The sequence below is a fragment of the Neoarius graeffei genome, chromosome 13, assembly GCF_027579695.1.
Source record: "Neoarius graeffei isolate fNeoGra1 chromosome 13, fNeoGra1.pri, whole genome shotgun sequence".
Taxonomy (NCBI): domain Eukaryota; kingdom Metazoa; phylum Chordata; class Actinopteri; order Siluriformes; family Ariidae; genus Neoarius; species Neoarius graeffei.
Window position 1 is genome coordinate 25,986,673 of NC_083581.1, and position 25,896 is coordinate 26,012,568.

Sequence of the window (25,896 nt, forward strand, 5' to 3'; positions counted from 1 at the left end):
TGTATTTTTGCGTGTTGCTCATCTGTACCGGACTTCAATATCCACTACAACCGTATGGACTTACTGGACATTGGTTTCCAGCAGAAAATGACGGTTTGTAGCGATTTCCATCGCATGCACAACATTCCGGACGAGATAGCGAGACCAGCGGGGTCTCCATGGATTGTTATCGGAAGCAAAGCGAAGGAGGCGGCGGCGGGAGCGGAAGCAAAAGCGAGGCTGCAGGCAGAGCCGGCCTGTTGACTAAGCTCAGAAAACAGCCACTCAAACCTCCACTGCCAAGCCTCTACCTCTCCAACGCCAGAGACGGACGATTTGGAATTACAGCTGGAATTACCTTATTCTATTCTATAATCGGCTGGTCAGTGCTATACTCAATACTTAAGTGACTTACCCGTCCAATGAGGATTATTTTCTTGTTTACAAGATGCCGCGGCTGACAAATCCTGAATTTCTGTAAAGATAACTGTCCAGAGATTTATAAGCACGCAGTGCTTCACCACTGAACAGCGAGGGAAAGTTAATGAGGTAATTATACACGTCCGGGTATTCCGCTGGCAGTTCAATATCCACTGACACGGTCGTGAAAACTCCGTCCGGTAAGCCATAAGGGTCACTGATCTGTAGATCGTTTATTTTAGACATATATCTAATTATCTGTTCATTAGAAAAATGAGCCGTGTAGTCCGTCGGTTGAAATTGATCCATTCTGTACACGAGTGCAGCAATATTCAGCTGTGTTTTTTACCGACAAAATGGCGGCTGTGTACTTTCCGGTCACGTGACTGCAAGATCTCTATAGTCAGGTTTAGGAGTAACAACAGTGCACATGCCTCCTCTACCATTCCCCAAAGGCTGTGGATATAAAAGGAGGCAATATTCGGCAGTCTGACCCCCCCGGAGTCCATAAGCCCAACCACCTCCCAACACCACAAGAAACTCAGGACTTGCTTCGACACATTGTTCGTGTTCTCGGAAGCCACATACTTATGACATTCATTCCATTTATGACTGAACTGTCATGGTACATTATTTGTGGAGGAACTGATCAGATGTTATTGTGGCGGATTTCTGGAAAACCACCAAAAATACTCTGTGGGTAGTTCCTCTCAATTAAGTCCCTAGAACTGTTTGATCCAAAAGCAGCGATACAGTTCAATCAAATCTTACAAAAGTTCTCATTATACAGTGTTCCATCATCTCTTTTGGACTAGATTATGAAACTGACTAAATTCATTCACTCCCATCAGCAAATATTAAAGAACATGTTTGTCACGGGTGGCACGGTGGTGTAGTGGTTAGCGCTGTCGCCTCACAGCAAGAAGGTCCGGGTTCGAGCCCCGTGGCCGGCGAGGGCCTTTCTGTGCGGAGTTTGCATGTTCTCCCCGTGTCCGCGTGGGTTTCCTCCGGGTGCTCCGGTTTCCCCCACAGTCCAAAGACATGCAGGTTAGGTTAACTGGTGACTCTAAATTGACCGTAGGTGTGAATGTGAGTGTGAATGGTTGTCTGTGTCTATAGGGGTGTTCACACGGCAACTTTTACTCCGGTGTAGCACCGGGGCTGCCCCGGTAGAGCGTTCACACGGTACAAAGTTATAGCGGTGTAGCCCCTGAAAGCTGCTTAAACCGGTGCAAATCTAACCCTGCTCGGGAGGTGGTTTAAGAAATTTACTCCGGAGTAAATGCTAGTTTGCGGGGCAGCACCGATATAAAATGGGACGTCTGAAGGCTACAGGGGTAGACTCGCTACGCGCGAGGAGAGTTGATTACATACGGGCATTGCATAATTTGCATCCTGGTATTTTGCGCTTCCAAAATGGCGAATATCAACAACAACAGAACTGCGTGTCTTCCAGTGTTGCCAGATTGGGCGGTTTTAAGTGCATTTTGGCAGATTTGAACATATTTTGGGATAGAAAACATCAGCAATATCTGGCAACACTGGTGTCTTCATCCACGTTGTTTTACCGGCGCTTGGTGATGCCATGACAACCGGGAAAAGGAAGTACATTTTCACGCATGCGCATATTTCATTTCCGCATTATTACTATCACAAATGATAGTAATAATGATAGGAAATGATAGTAATAAAAGGAAATGATATCAAAACTTTATTACTATCAAAGGAAATGATAGTAATAAAGTTTTTGCTACTATTGCACGGTCGCAGAAACTGCCGTGTGACCGCAAGTGGGGCTGCACCGGTGCTAACACGCTTCTCTCTAGTAAGCAGGTTTGTGACGTGTGAACGCTGCGCAAAATTTACACCGGTGTAAGATATATCGCAACAAAATGCATCGGTGCAGCATCGATGCAAATATGTGCCGTGTGAACACCCTATATTACCCCTTTTCCACCAAATCAGTTCCAGGGCTGGTTCGGGGCCAGTGCTGGTGCTGGTTCACAACTCGTTCAACTTGCGAGCCAGCTGAGAACCAGTTTGCTTTTCCATAGCTCGCGGTGCTAAGGGAAGCCACGTAATTACGTCGCTGTATACGTCAGTTACGTCGCTACGTTTGCATAAACCTTGGCACGAATATCGAAGCAAAAACAACATGGAAGAAGCAGCAACAACAACAACAATAATAATAATAATGGATGACTTCGCGTTTGTACAGCTGCTGCTTCTCGTCGCTTAAAAATGGCAATCTTTCGCGGTCTTGTTATTGTTGCTGGTCTTAACAACTCCGCCCCCCCGCTGACGTAAGCGGTTCTTTCCTCTGGCCCAGCAGAGAGTTGGTGCTAGCCTGGAACCGGTTTTTCTGGCCCCAGAGCCAGTTCTTTGTCAGTGGAAACAGAAAACCCGGTTCCAAACCAAGCACTGGCCCTGAACCAGCCCTGGAACTGCTTTGGTGGAAAAGGGGCATGATATGTGTCAGCCCTGTGATGACCTGGCGACTTGTCCAGGGTGTACCCCACCTCTCGCCCGTAGTCAGCTGGGATAGGCTCCAGCTTGCCTGCGACCCTGTAGAACAGGATAAAGCGGCTAGAGATAATGAGATGAGATGTTTGTCACGTGTAATAATTTGAATCCTACAAGCACTGAACAAGGAAGAGGACCTGAAAAATACAATAAATGTCGTTAACGGTAGCGTGACAGGTCATCATAAAAGAACCACACAAACTTGGCAGAGCCTCCAGAGTATACATTACTCCCATGTATTGCTTTTCCCCTGGTGTGCAATTACTTCCTGCTCCATGAACATGGTAAAGGCAGATAAGATGCAACACTCAGGAATTCCCTTGTTGTATGGCTCATCAAGTGAAGGCGAGTCACTTCTACCAATAAAGGTAGCAAATGTCTGATTTGCAACAATGTCTGCTGTTAAAAGCGCTACACAAATACAAAAAACCCTAAAAATAAAAAAGTTGAGCGCTGACCACTGATGCGTCGTGTTTTTAGAATGTACAGAACTGTAGTGGTGTGTGCATTTACAGTGGGGCAAAAAAGTATTTCGTCAGCCACCAATTGTGCAAGTTCTCCCACTTAAAAAGATGAGAGGCGCCTGTAATTTTCATCATAGGTACACAGGTACACTTCAACTATGAGAGACAGAATGGGGGGAAATAATCCAGGAAATCACACTGTAGGATTTTTAATGAATTAATTGCTAAATTCCTCGGTAAAATAAGTATTTGGTCACCTACAAACAAGCAAGATTTCTGGCTCTCACAGACCTGTAACAACTTCTTTAAGAGGCTCCTCTGTCCTCCACTCGTTACCTGGATTAATGGCACCTGTTTGAACTCGTTATCAGTATAAAAGACACCTGTCCACAACCTCAAACAGTCACACTCCAAACTCCACTATGGCCAAGACCAGTCAAAGGACACCAGAAACAAAATTGTAGACCTGCACCAGGCTGGGAAGACTGAATCTGCAATAGGTAAGCAGCTTGGTGTGAAGAAATCAACTGTGGGAGCAATTATTAGAAAATAGAAGACATGCAAGACTACTGATAATCTCCCTCGATCTGGGGCTCCACGCAAGATCTCATCCCGTGGGGTCAAAATGATCACAAGAACGGTAAGCAAAAATCCCAGAACCACACAGAGGGACCTAGTGAATGACCTGCAGAGAGCTGGGACCAAAGTAACAAAGGCTACCATCAGTAACACACTACGCCACCAGGGACTCAAATCCTGCAGTGCCAGACGTGTCCCCCTGCTTAAGCCAGTACATGTCCAGGCCTGTCTGAAGTTTGCTAGAGAGCATTTGGATGATCCAGAAGAGGATTGGGAGAATGTCATATGGTCAGATGAAACCAAAATAGAACTTTTTGGTAAAAACCCAACTTGTCGTGTTTGGAGGAGAAAGAATGCTGAGTTGCATCCAAAGAACACCATACCTACTGTGAAGCATGGGGGTGGAAACATCATGCTTTGGGGCTGTTTTTCTGCAAAGGGACCAGAACGACTGATCCGTGTAAAGGAAAGAATGAATGGGGCCATGTATCGTGAGATTTTGAGTGAAAACCTCCTTCCATCAGCAAGGGCATTGAAGATGAAACGTGGCTGGGTCTTTCAGCATGACAATGATCCCAAACACACCGCCCGGGCAACAAAGAAGTGGCTTCGTAAGAAGCATTTCAAGGTCCTGGAGTGGCCTAGCCAGTCTCCAGATCTCAACCCCATAGAAAATCTTTGGAGGGAGTTGAAAGTCCGTGTTGCCCAGCGACAGCCCCAAAACATCACTGCTCTAGAGGAGATCTGCATGGAGGAATGGGCCAAAATACCAGCAACAGTGTGTGAAAACCTTGTGAAGACTTACAGAAAACGTTTGACCTCTGTCAAACAACAAAGGGTATATAACAAAGTATTGAGATGAACTTTTGTTATTGACCAAATACTTATTTTCCACCATAATTTTGCAAATAAATTCTTTAAAAATCAGACAATGTGATTTTCTGGATTTTTTTTCTCATTTTGTCTCTCATAGTTGAAGTGTACCTATGATGAAAATTACAGGCCTCTCATCTTTTTAAGTGGGAGAACTTGCACAATTGGTGACTGACTAAATACTTTTTTCCCCCCACTGTATACTACAGCATATCAAAAAATTAGAATATCGTGAAAAAAGTTCATTATTTTCCATCAGTTATTTAAGAAAGTGAAAATTTTATATAATTTTAGACTCATTACATGCAAACTAAAATGCTTCAAGGAGTTTTCTATTTTTATAATTACGGCCTACAGCACAAGAAAAAAAAAATGACATTTTGAGTAAGACAGTAAAGAAAAAAAAAAAGGTGCATCACTCTGTCTAGTTCAGTACACAGCGACAATAATGGGGAAGACTGCTGACTTGACAGTTGTCCAGAAGACGATCATCGACACCCTCCACGAGGAGAGTAAGCCACAGGAGGTCATTGCTGAAAAGGGTGGCTGGAAAAGGTGCACAAGCAACAGGGATGACCGCAGTCTTGAGAGGACTGTCAAGAAAAGTCAATTCAAGAACTTGGGAGAGCTTCACAAGGAGTTGACTGAGGCTGGGGTCAGTGCATCAAGAGACACCACGCACAGACGTCTTCAGGAAAGAGGCTACAACTGTCGCATTCTTAATATCAAGGTCACTCCTGAACCAGAGACAAAGTCAGAAGAAGTGTCTTATCTGGGCTAAGGAGAGAAAGAACCGGACTGTTGCTCAGTGGTCCAAGTCCTCTTTTCAGATGAAAGTACATTTTGCATTTAATTTGGAAATCACGGTTCTAGAGTCTGGAGGAAGAGTGGAGAGGCACAGAATCCAAGGCGTTTGAAGTCCAGTGTGAAGTTTCCGCAGTCTGTGATGATTTGGGGCGTCATGTCATCTGCTGGTGTTGGTCCACTGTGTTTTAGCAAGTCCAAAATCAACACAGCCATCTACCAAGAGATTTTAGAGCACTTCATGGTTCCGTCTGCTGACAAGTTTTATAGAGATGCCGATTTCCTTTTCCAGCAGGACTTAGCACCTGTCCACAGTGCCAAAACTACTACCAAATGGTTTGCTGACCATGATATTACTGTGCCTGATTGGCCAGCCAACTTGCCTGACCTGAACCTCATAGAGAATCTCTGGGGTATTGTCAAGAGGAAGATGAGAAACACCCTAGGGGTCGACCGATAATCGGCCTGGCCGATATATCGGGCCGATATTCTGCATTTTTAGGGTTATCGGTATCGGCCATAATTTCCACCGATATGCCGATAGCATGCCTTTTTGCAGCCATTTCGTTCCTAACACGACTGTCACTGCACGTCCTTTCCTGCACTCGCCTCTCTGAGTTCAAGAACACGGTCCCGCCCACCACAACATCTGATTTGTTTGGCACAAGAGATATAGCCAATCGACTCGCGCAGCTAAACACTCTGAACTGTTTCAAGGCGCCCGTATCAAGGTAAGGACACGCTGCTTTTCCCGCAATAAGTCACAGACACACAAGTTGCAAAAGCACAACATCATTATATGTTTACATTCTTCATCTACTACTCGTTAAAATTGTCCATTTGCATCTGTGTAGCCAGGCAAACTTAGCTTACGGAAGGAAGCACTTGAATTAGCCGACAACCAACTAGTCTCGCTGAAACAGCATAACGTAGGCTGCAGTCATTTTTAAATCCCCGTCTGGAAACGTTGTGAATGTGTCAGTAGTTCTACTCGAACAGTAGAATGACAGCCATACAGAGAGGTGGTCAAGGGAAGACCAAATAAAACGTAGTGTTTGTGTTCTGTAGGCTAGCGCAAGCCTAGCCTACAGAAGGCTATTTGTTATGGTGATGAGTAAACTTCATGACGCGACTCGTGCTCAAAAAGCGCATTGCACTTGTACATGTTAGGTAACTTTATAAAGCGCTGTTTGAACATTTAAACAAGCCAGGTGTGACTAGCATTTATAATTCTTGCGCAAGTGATTCTCCTCGCTAGCGCTTCTGATTCGGAAAGCGATATACTCTTAAAGGAGCAGCCGCTCCTAATAGGGAGTGATAGCCTACTTTACTGTAATTTTGATTTTACTTTTTAAAAAATGCTGCAGGCAGCTCCCTACACTTGATTTGTTATTTAAAAACTACTTGAAGTTGGTAAGTCTTACTTAGTTCTTAGTGTAAAAGAATCCAGAGTGTATTTTCATTTATTTTCCACTGAAAATGGTGAGCTGTAATATAGTAGGGAGTGATTTTTATTTTTTTTATTGGTGAATATTTATTTTATTATTTTATTTCTCATTTTATTCTAACTAATGTTTGACTTTATTGTACAAATGCTGCTGGCATCTCCCTGCACAAAATTTCATGTTCAATTTTACAATTAAACATACATTTCATGGATATGAAGGTTTGTGTCAGTGTGTGCTATGTTTAATTTCATGTGAATTATAATGTTTACATTTATCGGTTGCACATATCGGTTATCGGCATCCCAATTCCATAATAATTGGTATCGGCCCTGAAAAAAAAAAAAAACATATCGGTCGATCCCTAAAACACCCGACCCCAAAATACAGACGAGCTGAAGACCGCCATCAAAGCAACCTGGGCTTCAATAACACCTCAGCAGTGCCACAGGCTGATCGCCTCCATTCCATGCCATGCCACGCCACACTGATGCAGTGATTTGTGGTAAAAGGAGCTCCAACTAAGTACTGAGTGTATAAATGAACATACTTTTCAGAAGCTGGACATTTCTGTAGTGTAAATCATTGTTTGATTGATCTTAGGAAATATTCTAATAACTTGAGATACTGGCTTTCTGATTTTCATGAGCTATAAACCACAATCAACAAAATTAAAACAAAAGAAGGCTTGAAATATTTCATTTTATGGGTAATGAACACGATATATGAAAGTTTACCTTTTTGAATTAAATTATGAAAAAAATATACTTTTTCCATGATATTCTCATTTGAAATGCACTAGTAGAAAGATTAACTGCAGTTCAAATCTTATCTTTTCACCTGTAGCTCGTAGTTTCACACTGATTGTCCCATACACTGCCATCTGATCACCCAAACACGCTGTATCTTCACTAGATAATTCCAGACTTATTTATACGGGTAACAACACATTAGAGTAAACTTGGGTTTAAGAATTTTATATGCCTTCATACAATAGCGTAGAATACAATAAGCGGCTTTCACAGACATCAACAGGAAGTAATGAATCGCCTTGTTCAAATTTTTGAGGCAATTTGAGAAATACACCTCAGACTATTCTTTATCTTGTAAGAATTACTCCCCACACTTCAGGCTTATGAATGCAATATCGTACAAAATGACCTTATAAACCGATCTGTTATATTTAGTATGCCACCTCTGCTAAAATATGAATAATTGGTCAGACAGAATAAAATAAATAAATAAATTTAAAGGGGAACAGAGGGCAATATATAGAGTAAATATAACAACAAAACGCACATTAACGAACCTTATTCAAGACTTACAAAAGTTTTTTGCTCGAAGGTTGGAAAGTTAGTGTTTTGAAAGTAGCTCGAGCAAACTATTTCCGCAGTTTGAACAGCCCGCCATGATATTAACTTTATCCAATCAGAATGCACGTTCATTTTCTCTGCGTAACACTCATGACGTATGTATGTGCCCAGTCGTGTTGGCTCATTGAGGTTGGGAATAGCACGTGTGAAATACTGGTTTCTGCCTCTTGCGACGATTTCGCAAGTCCACGGGTGGCGCCTATCTCATTGCAGCAAATAAATTCTGCTGGACTCGTGAGCAACTCCACGTTACATTTTCCGCACGAGCACCACGCCGTGTCACCTGCACGCAGACGCTCTGCCCCACGCTCGCCATGCCCATGGTCAGCATCAGTCTCATCCTCGCCGTCATCCGAGCTTTCTTCTCTTATTTCATCACCGGAGTCGAGAGGACCTCTCCTAGGTTCAAACTGGTACCCTTCTAAGCCATAGCCCGCTTGCAGCGTGTCTTGCGGGATCTCTTCGTATGATTCGACAGAGCTGTCGCTTTCACTTGATGCACCCGACGCCATGATTACACGCTCATCTCCTCTATTTCGGAGAGTTCCGCTAGTGCAGTGGGTAGCGCTGACGTCACGGTCTTTTAAAAATGGCGACTCTTGTGCGGTTTAGCGTATAAAGTATTATATTTACAATTACCAAGATATTTCGTTGTTTTCTAGTATACAAATTTGATAGAATACTTAAGAATACGTTACTTTGTCACATCAGCAACTGTATATATTATATTTGGTACCCCTTTAAAAAGCCCTGAACCTTTAAACTAGCTCAACTGACTAGCTAATTTTGTTTGTTGGAGATGGTTTTTGTTTTAATTGTATAGACTCATCGATTGATATTAAGGCTTTGGAGCGATTACTGAAAGTGTCAGATTATACATCTGTATTATCAGCATATGACTAATAAGATAAATGTCTCATAACTATACTCAATTGAGCCATTTTCAGCCTGGGTTCAGTGCTCACTTCCTACTTTATACAGAAGTGCTGTCTGACTGACCTTCCGCTCGACTTTAAATATTGTCCAAATTAGATGCAAAACGAACAATTATTATAGAAGCAACAAAAAGAGACAAAGACCCCGTTTACACGTAGCCAGGTATCTATAAAAACGGATATTTATTTATGCGGTTGCACCCATCATTTACACATAAACGGAGGTTTCAGTCACTGAAAACGGCTGCTTTCGAAAACCCCGGGCAAAGTGGTGATTTGTGAAAACACCGTTGTGTATACAGTAAATAGTGGAAAACGGAGTTTTAGGCCCTGTCCACACGGCAACGGATTCAGGTGACTCCGATACAATTGCTTATCGTTTAGGCCTGGCGTCCACATGGCACCGGCGTTTTGGGTGCCCAAAACGCAATCTTTTTGAGAACGGGTTCCAGAGTGGAAAGATCTGGCAACGTTGCCGTTGCGAAGTCGTCTGGATGCGTAGAACGGATTTGTTTACGATGACGTCACAACCACATGACTGAGTGCTTCACGCCGGGTAGAAGCGTAACGAATATCACCAGGAAAAAGCCTTACAGAGCACTAGTGAGAGTGAAACACGAGCTTGGATATTATTATTATTATTATTATTATTCAGTGTTAGTTCACAGTAGTAATGCAAGAAGCAGAATAGTGACAGCAATAGTGAAGCAAAAACATGCAATTGTACAAACACTGCAGCTCTACAGCAAAATATTCATTTATGAAATGGTCTGATTCTTAACACCAGTAGTGCCAATGATCTTCTCATTGCGATGCGAGTTGTCAACAAATCCTACAACTTGGTTCATGAAACGCGCTTACAAAATATTTTCACTGTGATTATTTATTGTCTAATGGTGCAATCCCGCCAGCAAAAATAGGGAAAAAAAGGAGCGATCTCACCTCTTCAGATGTTGATTTGATTTAAGTCCGACAATACATTCCTCAAAAAGGGCGTAGAGGAGCAAATTAATCCAATTTATTCCGGACCATTAAAGACGCCGCCTTCCGCGTAGAATCATACGTCATCCTCGCCGCCATATTGGATAGGTCAAAGCGGAGAATAAAGATTCATGTGCTGCCTTTAACTGTACCAACAGGTTTACCGTCCAAACGAGATCACATGGGATTACCTTTCACAGGTGAGAAACAAATTAATCTATCAACGTGTAGTATTCAATTTATTCCGGACCATTAAAGACGCCGCCTTCCGCGTAGAATCATACGTCATCCTCGCCGCCATATTGGAGAGGTCAAAGCGGAGAATAAAGATTAGCTGCGTTTAACTGTACCAACAGGTTTGCCGTCCAAACGAGATCACATGGGATTACCTTTCACAGGTGAGACTGGAAAACTCACTCACTCACTCACTATCCGTTTACGTCATTATGTTCCACCTGGGGGCGGGTATGACGTTGCATGTAAGTAAGTATTCACAGCCTTCTTCCAGGCAACCCGGTCAGTGGCCACTTCCGGGGACAGATGGAATGTCTTCAGGTCGTCAGCGACCACCTTGGCCCACGTCTTCCTGGGTCTGCCTCTTCTCCTGGTGCCAGCGACCTCCAACTTCTCAATGGCTGATATTGGGCCAGATGCTCTTTTGGTGTGGCCAAACCACCGAAGCCGTCCACAGCGAAGTGCGGCTTCAAGGGGGACAATTTCAAGTTTGTCCCAGATACTTGGGCTGGTTTCATCATTGGGGTTCAGGCCACACATCCACCTCAACATAGCCCGCTCATTCCTTTCAAGTCTTGACAGGTCAACCTTTTTAGGGGCCCAGCACTCACTTGCGTAGAGCAGGGCACCCCTGACACAGCTACCATAGACTCTACCCCTTGTTCTGAGCGATAAACTCTTGCATGTCAGCAAAGGGAGCAGCTCCCTGAACTTTCCCCAAGCAGCTCTTACTCTTGCTATTATGGCAGCTTCACAGCCACCACCAGCACAGATGGTATCGCCAAGATAGCGGAAGGAATCTACTACTTCAAGGTGTTGCTCGTTCACCATAACATAATCACACGGTCTGCCATCGATTGGGCGAGCTGTACCCCGACATCTGCTACATCTGAACAAGGGATCCGGTGTTAGTCTGCCAGATATGTTGCTGCATTTTTTATGGACCCAGTGGGAGCATCCGTTGCAAAAGATAGAATTACTTCCTACGCCCTTCCTGCAAACAGCACAAGGGTGCTTTCCTGAGTCCTTCAGAGAGTTCAAGTTTGGACCAGACATCAGGATTTTTGTCTTACTCATGTTTACACGTAAACCCTTGGACTCCAGACCAATTTTCCACAGGCGCAGTCTCTCTAGGAGTTCTTCCAGCGAGTCTGAGGAGATGACTAAGTCGTCAGCATACAGAAGCTCCCAAGGGCAACCAGTACGAAATTCTCGTGAGAGGGCTTCCAGAACTACGATGAAGAGAAATGGGCTCAACACGGAGCCCTGATGAACTCCTACTTGGACCTTGAAGCTGTCACTTACTGAGTTACTGACACAGACCCTACTCGAGGCATTGGAGTACATAGCCTGTACTGTGCTGACAAGCCACTCTGGAAGACCCAGACGACGCATTGCCCACCAAAGGACATCCCGAGGGACGCGATCAAAAGCCTTCTCTAGATCTATGAAGGCAAAGTACAAGTTCTTTTCTTTGGCGAGATATTTCTCTTGCAACTGGCGGACAATAAAAATTGCATCGGTTGTGCTCCGCCCAGGCATGAAACCAAATTGCATCTCATTGATGGACACTATGGAAAAATACTTTTCATTGTATTTGGTCATTATAACGTAATTTTACAAACAGATTTTCCTGACTTTATGGCTAATATGAAGTCTCGTGCATTATGCGCATGTGTCCTTACTACTTCTATTGTTCTGGTGTCTCCGAAGGGACCGTCTTACAGCGCCCCTAGAGGTGTGGCATGTGTATTGCATCGTTTTCAGCAAGCGTTGCGTTGCCATATGGACCTGATATTTTACTGATTGTTGCCCATTTGGACGCGATATATTTTTAAATAACATCTCGTTGCCGTTGTCGTGTGGATGTAGCCTTAGCATTGTGATCTGACGGTCCCTCCTCTTTGGCTTTCAGATCTCTGGTTGGCTTTCTATTTGTTTGACATGTTTTTGACAGCCTTCCCTGGCTGTTTTTGAGCATTGTGTAAACGGAATTATTTTCTAGGACGGGGAGGAGAAGATACCAGTTTTCAGAAATATTCGGCTACGTGTAAACGAAGTGAAAAGTTTAAACGTTATCAGCTTGAGATCCAGCTTCCAAGGAAGCAATGCATGTCATAAGGAAGTCTGCCATCCCCTCCCCAAGAAACTCAGAACGTGCTTAGACACATTGTTAGCGTGATCAGAAGCCACATACACATGATAATCATTCTGTGGAAAACGTGGGAGCGAGGAAGTAAAAAGTATGGAAAGCACAACAAAATCTTGGTTTCCCGTATAAAACATCACACTGACATTCACTTGACCCAAAGTCAATATCCTGTGCCAACTTCTTTATTCCACCTTAACATTCCTGAGGCCAAGAAAGTATGCGGACGCCTCAAAAACACCCACTCTGCCTTCCTTTTCCTACCAGCCTTGATAAATAACTCCTAAAGATGATTCATGTTGCACTTATAAACTTCATTTTATCATAAGCAGTCAACCATCCCTGCCGTCACCCCCTCCAACTGAATGCCAAAAACTCTTCAAACGAAAGCAAGCGCCAGGTCAGTGTCACTGACTGTTGTGTAAAGATGATTGATGTCCTAACATTCCTACAGGCAGAATCAAAGACGATCTTTCTTCCAGTACTGGAAAAGCATTCGCTAATTTTAGGCTGTGAGCCTGATGTCCAATTCAACCTCTCAGTCAAAAATGCACAGAACCACAGTTCTGGCCCTGGCAGTAGTAGGACCATCTTTCTCTGACAGCCAATCCATGACATCATGTTGAACTCATGGTCCAATTCTTCTTCAGACAATCGTCTGGCCTCTGGTTTGCTTATTTTAACTTATGAACACATGATGTCTAATTAAGACAGATTTATGATGTTCTGGTTACGGCATTGCAAGCAGCAGGGAATACAGACATGGCATCCAGCTAGGATCAAAGCCCAGATCCAACTGTTCAGGTAGAGATGGAAAAATAGAAAAGTGCAGCAACATATCCATCAAAGCCATGTGCTCCTAGACAGGTAAAGACGAGGCATCATCAATACCTCCAAATCAAAGGGAAGCCATGGCCTAATGGTTAGAAAAGCAACTTTGGGACCCCCAAAATAAATAAATAAATAAAGTCAATTAAATAAAAATAAATAAACCCATCCCTGGACCAGCAGGTAGACCCCGAAGCCGCCGCTAAAACCGCCATTTAGAATTTGAGCCGCCGCCAGCCAATAATTTTGTAAGCCAATTTGAGCCGCTATCTAATAAAATTTGGCTGAGCCACTAAGAATTGTGTACATCAAATAATGGGTTTATCCACATCATGAGCTACAAGAAAAGTGACACAAACATGAGCAACTGTACACACTAGTAGTAACACAATAGAGACGTATAGGCATACACTGTAGAGATTTAGAACTGATATCACAGCACAGAGAGCCACCACAAGCTTGCCGTTGTGACTACCTGTCTGGCTTCCCGCCCCTCACACCGTTACCACGATACACTGGGGAACCCGGGAACCCACCCAGAGCATCAATCGACTCCGATATCGACGAGGTGGCTGCATTCTTTGCCGCTGCTGAGGGAAAGTGTAAAGGTTTTTTTTTGTTTGTTTGTTTCACATACTTCGAGATTGATTAAAAAAAAAGTACTCCACCACTCTACTTTCATCATAGTAAGATAGCTGCCAGTCCTTCACTGGTCATTGCTAGTGAGAGTAGATAGCTAGATGCCTTCCTCGAACAATCCAGATTAGCTTATTATTAGCATTGAACTACAATCTTGCTAGATTTATATTTACAATGAAGTAAGAGACCAGGGGACCTGTGGTAATTTGCTATTTATTCCCCCCATTTGTTTGATCCGTTCGCCCGGATATATGCCACACAGTGACGTCCAGTATCAGCCATTTGTAGCCATAAACATTTTGGTGGCTGAAGCAGCCATTAAGGTTTTGGCTGAGTCAGCTAGCCAGCCAATAATTTCATCAGCCAGCCATTATCCTGAAAACAAACGGCTTCGGGGTCTACCAGCAGGAATGGCTGAAGTGCCCTTTAGCAAGACACCTAACCCCCAACTGCTCCGGGTATGTTGTACAATGCTCTGGATAAGAGCATCTGCTAAATTCCTGTAATTTGATAGAATCATTTTTTGTTCTTTCTGGATTTTGTTTTCCCCATGTTGCTAACATCTCCCCTGTGACAACACTATGTAGGGTGAGGACTTGCATCTTCCGAGACACGTAAAGCTACCGCATCTTTCCAAACTGCTGCTCATGCTATGTCACATGGGAGCTGAATGTACTCGAAGCGCTATCTACCCTCTTATGCATACATGAGCTCACAGACACCCATCATTGGCTAGTTTTGCACTAACTGACAGGGGATACAGTTTTGCCAAATCATCCCACCCACAGAGCATGGCCAATTTCACTCTCTTGACTGAGAGATAGAGCCCTGCACTCCCGCGGGAGTCCCGCGGGACCCGACGCAAAGCAGTGCGGCGCGGGACAAAATTTTGAAAGCTCACTGCGGGCGCGAGAGGTGGTAAGCTGCAGTCCCGCTAACTAAAAATGTGTTTAAAATAAAATGTATAAATTATTAATTTATGTCTATCATATACAATTTGTGCTGGATATTTTATTTGGCATTAATAAAAACATTTTAAGATGCCTAAATTTGCGGATGTGGTCTAATCTCGCGTACGTTTCCGATTCCTTTCCGCTCTTCCGTGTTTGAGATCTCAGATCATGGCAGAAGAGCAGAGCTCCTCTAGTGAAGCTCACAATGGGTATCTCTGTAAAGCCTCAGCTGCGCATGCCGCCTGGCAATGCGCACCCTCGCTACGTGCGCTAGGTGAAGGATCGGTCAGTGGAGAGCTCAGCTAAGCTCAGCATGTTTAATTCCCCAAGCCAATGACAAGAACTTTTGAGAGAAATAACGCGAACGTCTGCATCATGCCGGATTTGCGGGCGGGAGCGGGACAAAATATGGCAGGCGCGGGCGGGAGTGGGACTGAAAATCATAATTCTTTGCAGGAGCGGGACTGCACAATGCGGGAGCGGGACTGAAAATTCTGTCCCGCGCAGACCTCTACTGTGAGACTGTCAGGAGATTGGGAGTGCAAATCCTGATGTTGCCATAGGGCAGACACTTCTTTTGCACCACTCAGGAGCACTTCATTTATCTGCAGATGATGCTTGGCTTTATTCTAATAATGGCCCATCACCTGTTGGATATCTTTGTAGAATTTGGTTCTCCATCACTGGTCACAGAATTAACTGCACATAAATGCTAGTTTTACTCACTTACCCTCTTCTACATTACCATCTCAGTGTACTGAGATTTATTTATTTGATTGCAGAAAACAATCACACAATATTCTTTTCCTAGTCAGGGTCACGGTGGAACATTGAGCATTAGGTGGGAATACACTCAATGAGATGCTAGTCCATCACTGAGCACCTTGGAGAAACACTTGTTCCTATCTAGGGTCAATTTAGTCACCAATCAGCCTATCTCAGGAGGGGTAGACAAAGATGTGAACACCTGGATCACCAAAGCATGCCAGGCCTTTATTGTCCTGAAACCAGTATGGAGAAACGAGAATTTCAGTCTTCATACCAAGTTGAGGGTGTTCAACTCAAACGTCAAGGCCGTGTATGGGGTGGAGCCGTAGCAAGCACCTTGATCACAAGCTGCTAGTCTCCATCACCTGCTTTCAACAGACCCTGTGCATCAGGTAGCCAGAGCGGATCTCCTAACAAGAGCTCGGGAAGAGAACCAGACAGCAGCCCACTGTCAACACCATCCAGATAGGAAAGTGGAAGTGGATTGAGTACACCCTATGCAGGGAGCAGAATAACAACATCCCATGCATTACATTAATGGCATTTAGCGGACACTCTTATCCAGAGCGACATACCCAGAGCAGCCGGGGGTTAGGCGCCTTGTTCGAGGGCACTTCAGCCATTCCTGCTGGTCCAGGAAATCAAACATGCCATGCCTTGGACTGGAACCCCCAAGGAAAGGGGAAAAGAAGACAACCAGCCCTGACATGGAGAAGAACTCTACAGTCAGAATTCAAGACCATCGGTCTATCCTGGAAATGCGGATGGCCAAAGACAGAAAGAAACGGATACTTGCAGTGAAGGCCCTGTGCATTGACTGGAAAGAAGAGGAATAAGTAAGTAATCCACTTATTTGCATGTTTCTGGGAGGTGGAAGGAAACCAGAGAACCTGGAGGAAAACTAAGCTGACATGGGGAGAACAGAAAACTCCATACAGACAGGATCAAACTAGGGATCCTTGAAGTGTGAGGCAGAAGTGGTACTCTCTGAACTGCTGTCCAGTTTCGGTGAACCCGTGCCAACTGTAGCCTCAGATTTCTGTTCTTGGCCGACAGGAGTGAAACCCAACATGGTGAGATGCTGTAGCATCTCAACATTTGACATATTGTGCATTAGGAAATGCTTTTCTGCTTACCATGATTGTAAAGACTGGTTATTTGGGTTACCTTAGCCTTGCCAACAGTTGAACGAAATCTTATATTTGCCTCTGATCACTCACCAACAAGGCACTTCTGCCAACAGAGCTGCCACGCAATGGATGGTTCCCCCCCCCCCCCCCATTTTCTGCACCAGAAACTCCAGAATCTGTTGCGTATGAAAATCCCGGGAGATGATCAATTTCTAAAATACTCTCTGGCACCAACAACCATCCATCAGTCACTGAGATAATTTCCCCCATCTGATATTCAATATGGAATTTAGCTGAAACTCCTGACGTGTATCTGCATGTTTTTATGCATTGCTCTGCTGCCTCATGACCAGCTGTTGTCCAAGCGTCAAATGGAAAACCAAAAAACATAGAAGACTTTCAAAAGGACTTGTCAGAAGACCGATGCTTCTGCTGGGTTTAGGAAAAGTTATTGTTATTCTAGCAAAGGTATTGCATGGACACGTTGCGTACAACAATCATTGTAGTGCGGTAAAAGAAATTAGCTCACATCAGAGACTTGTTTGTGTAGGATTACAGTATGACTTATGTGGTATTTAGCCCAAAAATATGGAGCTTAAAAGCAGGCAAATTGAACAGTGTATTTTATTAATTTACGGTTAAATAATTAACAGTAAATCATTAATAAATGGTCAAAATCAGCTAAATGTGTAAACAGACCTGATGTGCAACAGAAAAAAAAAAAAATTTTATTTAATGCAAGTTCTATATAATTCAAGTAAGCAGAATTCCTGAATTCTTATTCAAATACGTGTCAGTTTCCACGTTCCCTAGAAAAACAAGTCGTGGCCATGTGTCCGAAATCACTCCCTACTCACTATATAGTGGACTATAGTGAGGTCGCCATTTTGTACTGCTGTCCGAATGTATAGACCCTTTTCACTCACGTGACCTTCGTGAACGCGACCGCCATTTTGGACATGAAGAAATAACGGTTTATGGCACAGACCCTTTCGGTTCTCGCTCATCTAGCTGCTACAATGACTGCTTAGACTGCAACAATAATACCTAACGCACATTTAAGTATCCGTCGTAAAGACGTGAAACTCGTCGAGTGACGAGTGTGTTCATTGATAAGCTAACACAACCTAAAAGTAGACATACCATCACACTGCCCTGGCGCTGTGTACGGTTTACCTTCTATGGTTTGTGCACTCATTATTTGCCATTACTTTCTCCAACCCAGTGTTCGAACTATGCCGATATTTTCGGGGGGTCCCTTTTTTTCCCTTGGGGGGTGGGGTGGGGTGCTTGCGCTCGTCTCAGAGCGCGAATCTCCAAACACATGAGAAGCCTCTCTTACGCACATATCACGCAGACTCCACACCTCCACACACGCATCGCGTCTGAAGTCATAACTCATCAGGGGAAATCGTGTCTGCATTGGCATGTTCAAAAAACAACCTTGCGTCAACAATGATACCACATGCAAGGAAAAAAAAAAAACATTCAGGCTACTCAACACATCTGATCCACAGCAGCACCAAAGCATCACTGGAAATCATGTCAACAACCAATCTTCCATTTCAACACGCGTCAACAAACAAATGGCACCACAAACATGAACGAATCGGTCAGGCTACCGATTCCAAACCCACAGCAGACGAATAATTAAATGCATCTTATCTTAAAGCAGAATCGACCACAAAGGAAGTGTGTTGGCACTGTTGGCACACTTCCTTTCTACTAGTTTGTGTCCCCAACCTGGCAGCAGCAGTTATTGTCATATCGGTTTATTTTATCTTTGATGTAAACACAACACTTCGGATATGCAAATGCTTCCCGTTACACACGCTTGCTATGTCAATAAACATCATTTTGCCAATATTTTAGAGACCATCCATCTTCTCCGTCGGTCAGCATCTGTCAGGATCCGATAAAATGATAAATCTTGCCTTGTGTGTTGATGGTTACTACATCCAGGTGCACAACAATATAATGGCATGATGGAAGTCTTGCTGAAAGTAAAAACTTTCTTTGATGGCTATATTCCTTTCGATGCTTCGCCGTCGTTCCTCGTTGTTGGCTGTGGTAGACTACTGGTAGTTCATGTCCAAAATGGCGGCCGCGTTTGTCGAGACGTCACGTGGGAAGGGTCTATAGTGAGCATTATTACACCCTATATAGTGCACTCGCAGTATCCCAAAATGCATCACGAAAAGTAGTGTACAACCGATGGTCGCTAATCAAGCAATCCCCATCATGCATTGCAGTCATACTGAAAAATTAAATCAAAAGCCTCAAATTTGATTTAATAAAAAGCAGCGTCAAAGAAGAAAAGTATTCAACCCTGATTTTAAAGAACTGAAAAGATGCAGCAGACACAAAGTACTTTATTATTTATTTATGTGGGAAATGCGCTCAGTATAATATGGATTTATCACAAAAATGCATGCATGCATTTATTATTTTGAAAACCCACCAGCCGACTGATCCGGCACGTTTTAATTGTGCGACAGCAATGACATAAATAACAGTGCGATGGACTAATGTCCGAAAGTGTTTTTTTTATTTCATCAGTGAGCTCCCTATATAGTCCTCTATATAGTAATTCCCTATATAGGCGAGTAGTGAACGAGTGAGTGACTTCAGACACAGGGATGGTTTTCTAGTTCAACTGTATTTTGTGTGATGACAAAACTTGCATCATGCACTTGCTTGTTTGCTTATTCCCAAATATCGCGAATCTGGCATAATCATTACAGATGTCTTCTCTCTCTCTGGCTTATCACTACAGGTGGTGTTTACATTAGACCGTACCCGTATCGTTGTCGTTGCACTGTCTGTGCACATTAAAACGCCGGGAAACGACTCCACAGGCGGAACAGTTTGAATCCGCCAGGGCCCATGTATTCAACCCAGTTCGTATCTGATCCGGTGCTGTGTAAACATTGAGGAACGAGGATACGCAGTGCTGAGCTCAAGCTGACGTTGTCATTGGACAACGTCACTGTGACATCCACCTTCCTGATTCGCTGGCGTTGGTCATGCCATGTTGGTCATGTGACGCGACTGCTGAAAAACCTTCTCCTCTTTAGTCCCAATGACACGGCGTCCCTGATTTCCATAAAGAACTTCAAATTTTGATTCTTATGCTCTCTCACTCTCTCTCGCTTGCTCTCTCTCTCTCACACTCTTGCTCACTCAATCTCTCACACACTATGTGCTTGCAAGTGGTGAGTGACTTGCGCATGCCCGATATGCACTGGGATCATGTGACGTGCCAATTATGGCCCTTTTCCACTACCCTTTTTCAGCTCACTTCAGCCCGACACGGCTCGCGTTTCGACTACCAAAAAACAGCACGACTCGGCTCGCTTCAGCCCTGCTTAGCCCCTAAAACTCGCACGGTTTTGGAGTGGGGCTGAAGCGAGCCAAACCGAGCCGAGTGAGGCTGGGGGCGTGAGCAGACACTCCCCTGTGCACTGATTGGTGAGGAGGAGTGTCCTCACATGCCCACACATGCCCCGCGAGCACGCTGGGATCTGTAAACACCGTAAACCCGGAAGGAGAAGAATTACGAATTACGAGAATTATGAAGCCTTATGCACCTCGCCTCATCTATACGCTCTTGCCAGTATCTGTTGGCGTTGTCGGTGACAACAAGCCACAGCACCAAGACCAGCAACACTAACGACTCCATGTCCTCCATGTTTATTGTTTACTATTCGGGTCGTGAGACTACCGCTTAAAAGCTCACTGATGTCACTGTTTGCGCTGCTTAACGACATCACGTGACGTCCACCCACTTTCGCTAACTCCACCCAATGTGTCCACCCACTTCCATCCAGCACGGTTCAGCGCGGTTGTAGTCGAAATGCAACTCCAATAGCCTCACTCAGCTCGACTCAGCACGGCACGGCTCAGCCCGACTCAGCCGCGTTGGTAGTGGAAAAGTGGCATTAGAGAAGCCAGTTAACCTAACTGCGTGTCTTTGGGGAGTTGGGGAAACCGGAACACCTGGAGAAAACTCACGCAGACATGGGGAGAACATACAAGCTCCACACAGAAAGGCAGAGCATGTTTTAAGGATTTTCCACTAGGAGACCAACTGGTCTGGGCAATACAATCACAGGCCCCAGAGTCCATGCGGCTGCACCGCTGCGGCATATTCTGTGATGCAAATTGCCGCATTACGAATCCTCGTTTCAGCCAGCATAATATCAACATAGTTAATGCAGTGCCAAGCTTTCCTTGTTAAATGTATACTTACATGGTACTTGGTTAATTAATTGCAACTGATTGAACCAAATGATAAGACATAACTTGGTTTAAAATTTGGTCTCCCAGTGAAGCTGGTTTGGCATTGACTAGGAGACCAAATCTGGCCACTGGGAGACCATGTTAAAAAATGCTCTGCAGAAAGGCCCTCGTCGGCCGTGAGGTATGACCCCCGGACCTTCCTGCTATGAGGTGACCGTGCTAACCACTGCACTACCGTGTCGCACGGCAAATACTTTTAAGGGTTGTTTTACAATCAGGGTACGCGAGCTAAAAATCACATTTAACACTTATCTTCAATATCAAAAGGCTTGACTAAATAAACTTGGTTGTTTATTGTAGCCCTGTGATAGCTCTAATTACCATGCAAAAAAAAAAAAAATTTGGTGATAACGTTGTTTTTGGTGAATGTATGGCAATATGTGTCATATTTAGCAAAATTACTCGTGTCATTTAGAAAAAGTGCTTTTTTGACCACAGGTAGCTCCAAAAGGGATGCACTTAAATCATTCTTTATACCATAAAACAAATATTTGGTTCCGTATCATTGGAAACATAGTTAAGTTTTAATGTTGAATGCCAGTAAGTTTTCAGACTATTTTGATCAAATTAATATGTCAAAAAAAATGTCCTCTCCGAGACAGCTAATTTTTCAATATAAAATAACATATCTAAAATGATTATTTTCATCCTAAAATGTGGTCAAGATATTGGGACATAAATATTAGACACAACGAACACAAAGCTTACAGCCTTATATTTAAAAGCACTATGGAAGTAGTGGATTCTGAATTGTCAAAAAAATAAAATAAAATGTCCTCTCCGAGAATCACTTCATTTGTTTCTCCCAGCCCTGCTTAAAGGACATGGGACATGAAACATAAAAGCACGCTATATCGGTTTCTTTCCGTTAAAAATATGAAATAATTGCATCAACAAATACAAAATTATCTATTAAATTCAGCAAAATCGTTATATTCGTGATGATTATATGGCATTTCTGCTCGAGCTCCGATATGCATATTTTACAACCGGAAGAGCCGCGGTCACGTGATCATACGTCACAAAAACTTTCGGGTACAGCACAAGCGGGTAGATGAATATGGAGAAGTGTGAGTCGTGATGATGACGAATGCGACAAAATAGTTTTTGTGTCTTGGATGACAAGAAAATTGTTTCGTTTTTAGAGTGTTTAACGTACATTGAACATCATGGTGTATTGCGACCTCCCAGTCAGTCAGACGCGCTGTCACTCCTGTTAGCAATGTAGCTAGGCTCAGCATGGCCAATGGTATTTTTTGGGGCTGTAGTTAGATGCGACCAAACTCTGCCACGTTTTTCCTGTTTACATAGGTTTATATGACCAGTGATATGAAACAAAGTTCAGTTATACAAATTGAAACGTGGCGATTTTCTATGCTATGGAAAGTCCGCACTATAATGACAGGCGTACTAACACCTTCTGCGCGCTTCGAATTGATAGGGTCTAACTTCACATCTCTGTGAAACATCGGGAATGTCACTGTCGATGGTGTCCATTTCGGTAACCTGTTTACATTATGGCCCTTTTCCACTACCCTTTTTCAGCTCACTTCAGCTCGCTTCAGCCCGACACGGCTCGCGTTTCGACTACCAAAAACCAGCACGACTCAGCTCGCTTCAGCCCTGCTTAGCCCCTAAAACTCGCACCGTTTTGGAGTGGGGCTGAAGCGAGCCAAACCGAGCCGAGTGAGGCTGGGGGCGTGAGCAGACACTCCCCTGTGCACTGATTGGTGAGGAGGAGTGTCCTCACATGCCCACACACGCCCTGCGAGCACGCTGGGATCTGTAAACACCGCAAACCCGGAAGGAGAAGAATTACGAATTACGAGAATTTCTGAAGCCTTATGCGCCTCGCCTCATCTATACGCTCTTGCCAGTATCTGTCCACGTTGTCGGTGACGAGCCACAGCACCAAGACCAGCAACACTAACGACTCCATGTCCTCCATGTTTATTGTTTACTATTCATGTCGTGAGACTACCGCTTAAAAGCTCACTGATGTCACTGTTTGCGCTGCTTAACGACATCACCTGACGTCCACCCACTTTCGCTAACTCCACCCAATGTGTCCACCCACTTCCAGCCAGCACGGTTCAGCGCGGTTGTAGTCGAAATGCAACTCCAACAGCCCCTCTCAGCTCGACTCAGCCCGACTCAGCACGGCACGGCTCAGCCGCGTTTGTAGTGGAAAAGCGGCAATAGATACCCAAGCGCTGGCTCCTTGGAAAGTTTTTGTGACGTCACGGGTCACGTGACCACCTAGCTAATTAACGAATCATTGTTTTACGCTGATGTATAAAAAAGTTGAATAATGTGACGATTTTCACATTTTTGACGCCCTGCAGTGATTTAGATGGCATTTCTTATGTCCTTTATACATAATTATACCCAGAAAAAAAATCCATGTCCCATGTTCTTTAAAGCTACACTTAATCTTCTTGATCTTATAGCAGATTACACAAAACTACCATACACACGTCAAAAAATTACCTGAAATCTGTTCTTTAACTTGTCCTTCACTTAAAAACTGGTACAAGAACCAGTTTGAATCAATTTGAATTTTGGACCCCTGTGACGCAAACTTTGTACCCTGATTGTAAAGCAATGTATTACATGTCTGGAAATCCTATCCTTTATCATATACAGATATACTCTGTCTGCCTTTACCTGCCTTACCTTGAACGCAATAGGGTCTGCTGCCACACCCCCAAACACACCTGTCAGACTTCTGAAACAGACACCATAAATTCTGCAAAATTTTACATCGTCACGTATGTAAGCCAGAGAACGTCAGTGTGGATGTAACACTATTTTAAGCTACACACCCACCAGTCCACCTACACAACATACCTGTGGTGAGAAACTGATCGGGATTTTCAAAGCGATACACTTGACTTCCAAGAAAATGGCTAGAAGCATTTTCCCCGCAATCCTGAAAAGTCATGGGCCATCATGTACGGTAAAAAGAAGGCAAAAGTGACAAATAGCGAGTGTGAAATTAAGTGATAAAAGGAAGGACTAGATTTCACACAGGCAGCAGTTTGTGTTGGGCAGGGCGGTTTGTCATAGCAACACACGCATACACGCCCTTGCGTTGTCTGGTCCTGTCGTGTTTTGAGTGGAAGTGATTCTCTGAGCATGCTCGGACTTGCCTTACCTGCACACTCACAGAGACACAGCAGTGCTGAATAAAAATCACATCCACCACTCACACGTTTCGCAACTTTTTTTCTTTGAAGAACTCTTTCATGGCAACATGCAAATGTCCTTAATATCCCACTCCAACTTGCTGGAAATGCTATTCTAGGAATTTCCTTGGAAATACAGTACTGCGTAAAAGTTTTAGGCACGTAAAGAAATACTGTAGACCAAAAATGGCTTAAAAATAATGAAATGTTAACATTTAAAAACACCACACAGCCATAAGTCATAATAAATAAAAAGTCACTTATATATATATATATATATATATATATATATATATATATATATATATATATAGTGCTGTCAAAAATGTCGCGTTATTAACACGTTAACTTGACTCAATTTTAACGGCGATAATTTTTTTATCGCGAGATTAACGCTCTGTGACATGATGTAGGTTTTTCATAAGCTTTTGAAACTGCCAGGAACTTGGAACAGAGACTTTGCTTAGAAAAACGATAGCAGCTAGACTGTAATGCCACGCCCCGCACAGCCAGAGTCCTCTACCCCCCCGAAGAGCCACGGTGCTCAGCTTAGGTTTCGTTTTCCCATCGGCGGCTCCAGCCCGACTTTGCAGTGGCTGTGACAAGACGTGTTATGCTCTGCAATAAAAAAAAAAAAAAAAAAACATTGGTACAACCAGTGTTCGAACTATGCCGATATTTTCGGGGGTCCCTTTTTTCCCTTGGGGGGGGGGGGTGTGCTTGCGCTTGTCTCAGAGCGCGGCTCTCCATCGCGCGCTCACTTCGGATATGCAAATGCTTCCCGTTACACACGATTGCTATGTCAATAAACATCATTTTGCCAATATTTTAGAGACCCCCCAACATTTCCCAAATCATGTTTTCAAGGGATCTCATGTCTGTTTCAGGGGATCTCGGATCCCCCGAGTACCCCCGTAGTTTGAACGGTGAGCAAGCCCATTCGCTTTTTTATGCTGATAAGAGAATTACAATGGTTTTTCATGTGACAAAAATGTGTGATTAAATTGCGATTAATCGCGAGTTAACTATGACAGTCACGACATTAATCGCGATTAAATATTTTAAATCGCTTGACAGCACTAATAAAAAAAAATAAATAAATATATATATACACACATTTTTATTTATTTAATATATATATATATATATATATATATATATATATATATATATATATGGTGGTGTAGTGGTTAGCGCTGTCGCCTCACAGCAAGAAGGTCCGGGTTCGAGCCCCGTGGCCGGCGAGGGCCTTTCTGTGTGGAGTTTGCATGTTCTCCCCGTGTCCGCGTGGGTTTCCTCCGGGTGCTCCGGTTTCCCCCACAGTCCAAA

The 25,896-nt window shown here is 43.8% G+C and overlaps 1 protein-coding gene across 5 annotated transcripts in view; it reads right to left on the minus strand.

The window, feature by feature from the left end:
• Positions 1 to 25,896, minus strand: part of plekhg5b (pleckstrin homology domain containing, family G (with RhoGef domain) member 5b) — a 124,146-nt gene that overhangs the window by 84,510 nt on the left and 13,740 nt on the right. The window contains exons 1-2 of one of the 5 annotated variants that reach the window (XM_060937408.1): positions 24,230 to 24,320; positions 24,056 to 24,107 (exon numbers count right to left, since the gene is read on the minus strand). The exons of 1 other annotated variant lie outside the window; for it this stretch is intronic. Coding sequence is in view for 1 of the 4 variants with exons in the window: in XM_060937406.1 (XP_060793389.1) it covers positions 24,230 to 24,298 (69 nt within the window). In the remaining 3 variants the exon portion in view is untranslated. Of the gene's footprint in view, positions 1 to 24,046; positions 24,125 to 24,229; positions 24,431 to 25,896 lie in introns of those variants that run through there. 3 more of the 5 variants (XM_060937406.1, XM_060937410.1, XM_060937411.1) reach the window with 3 other exon arrangements.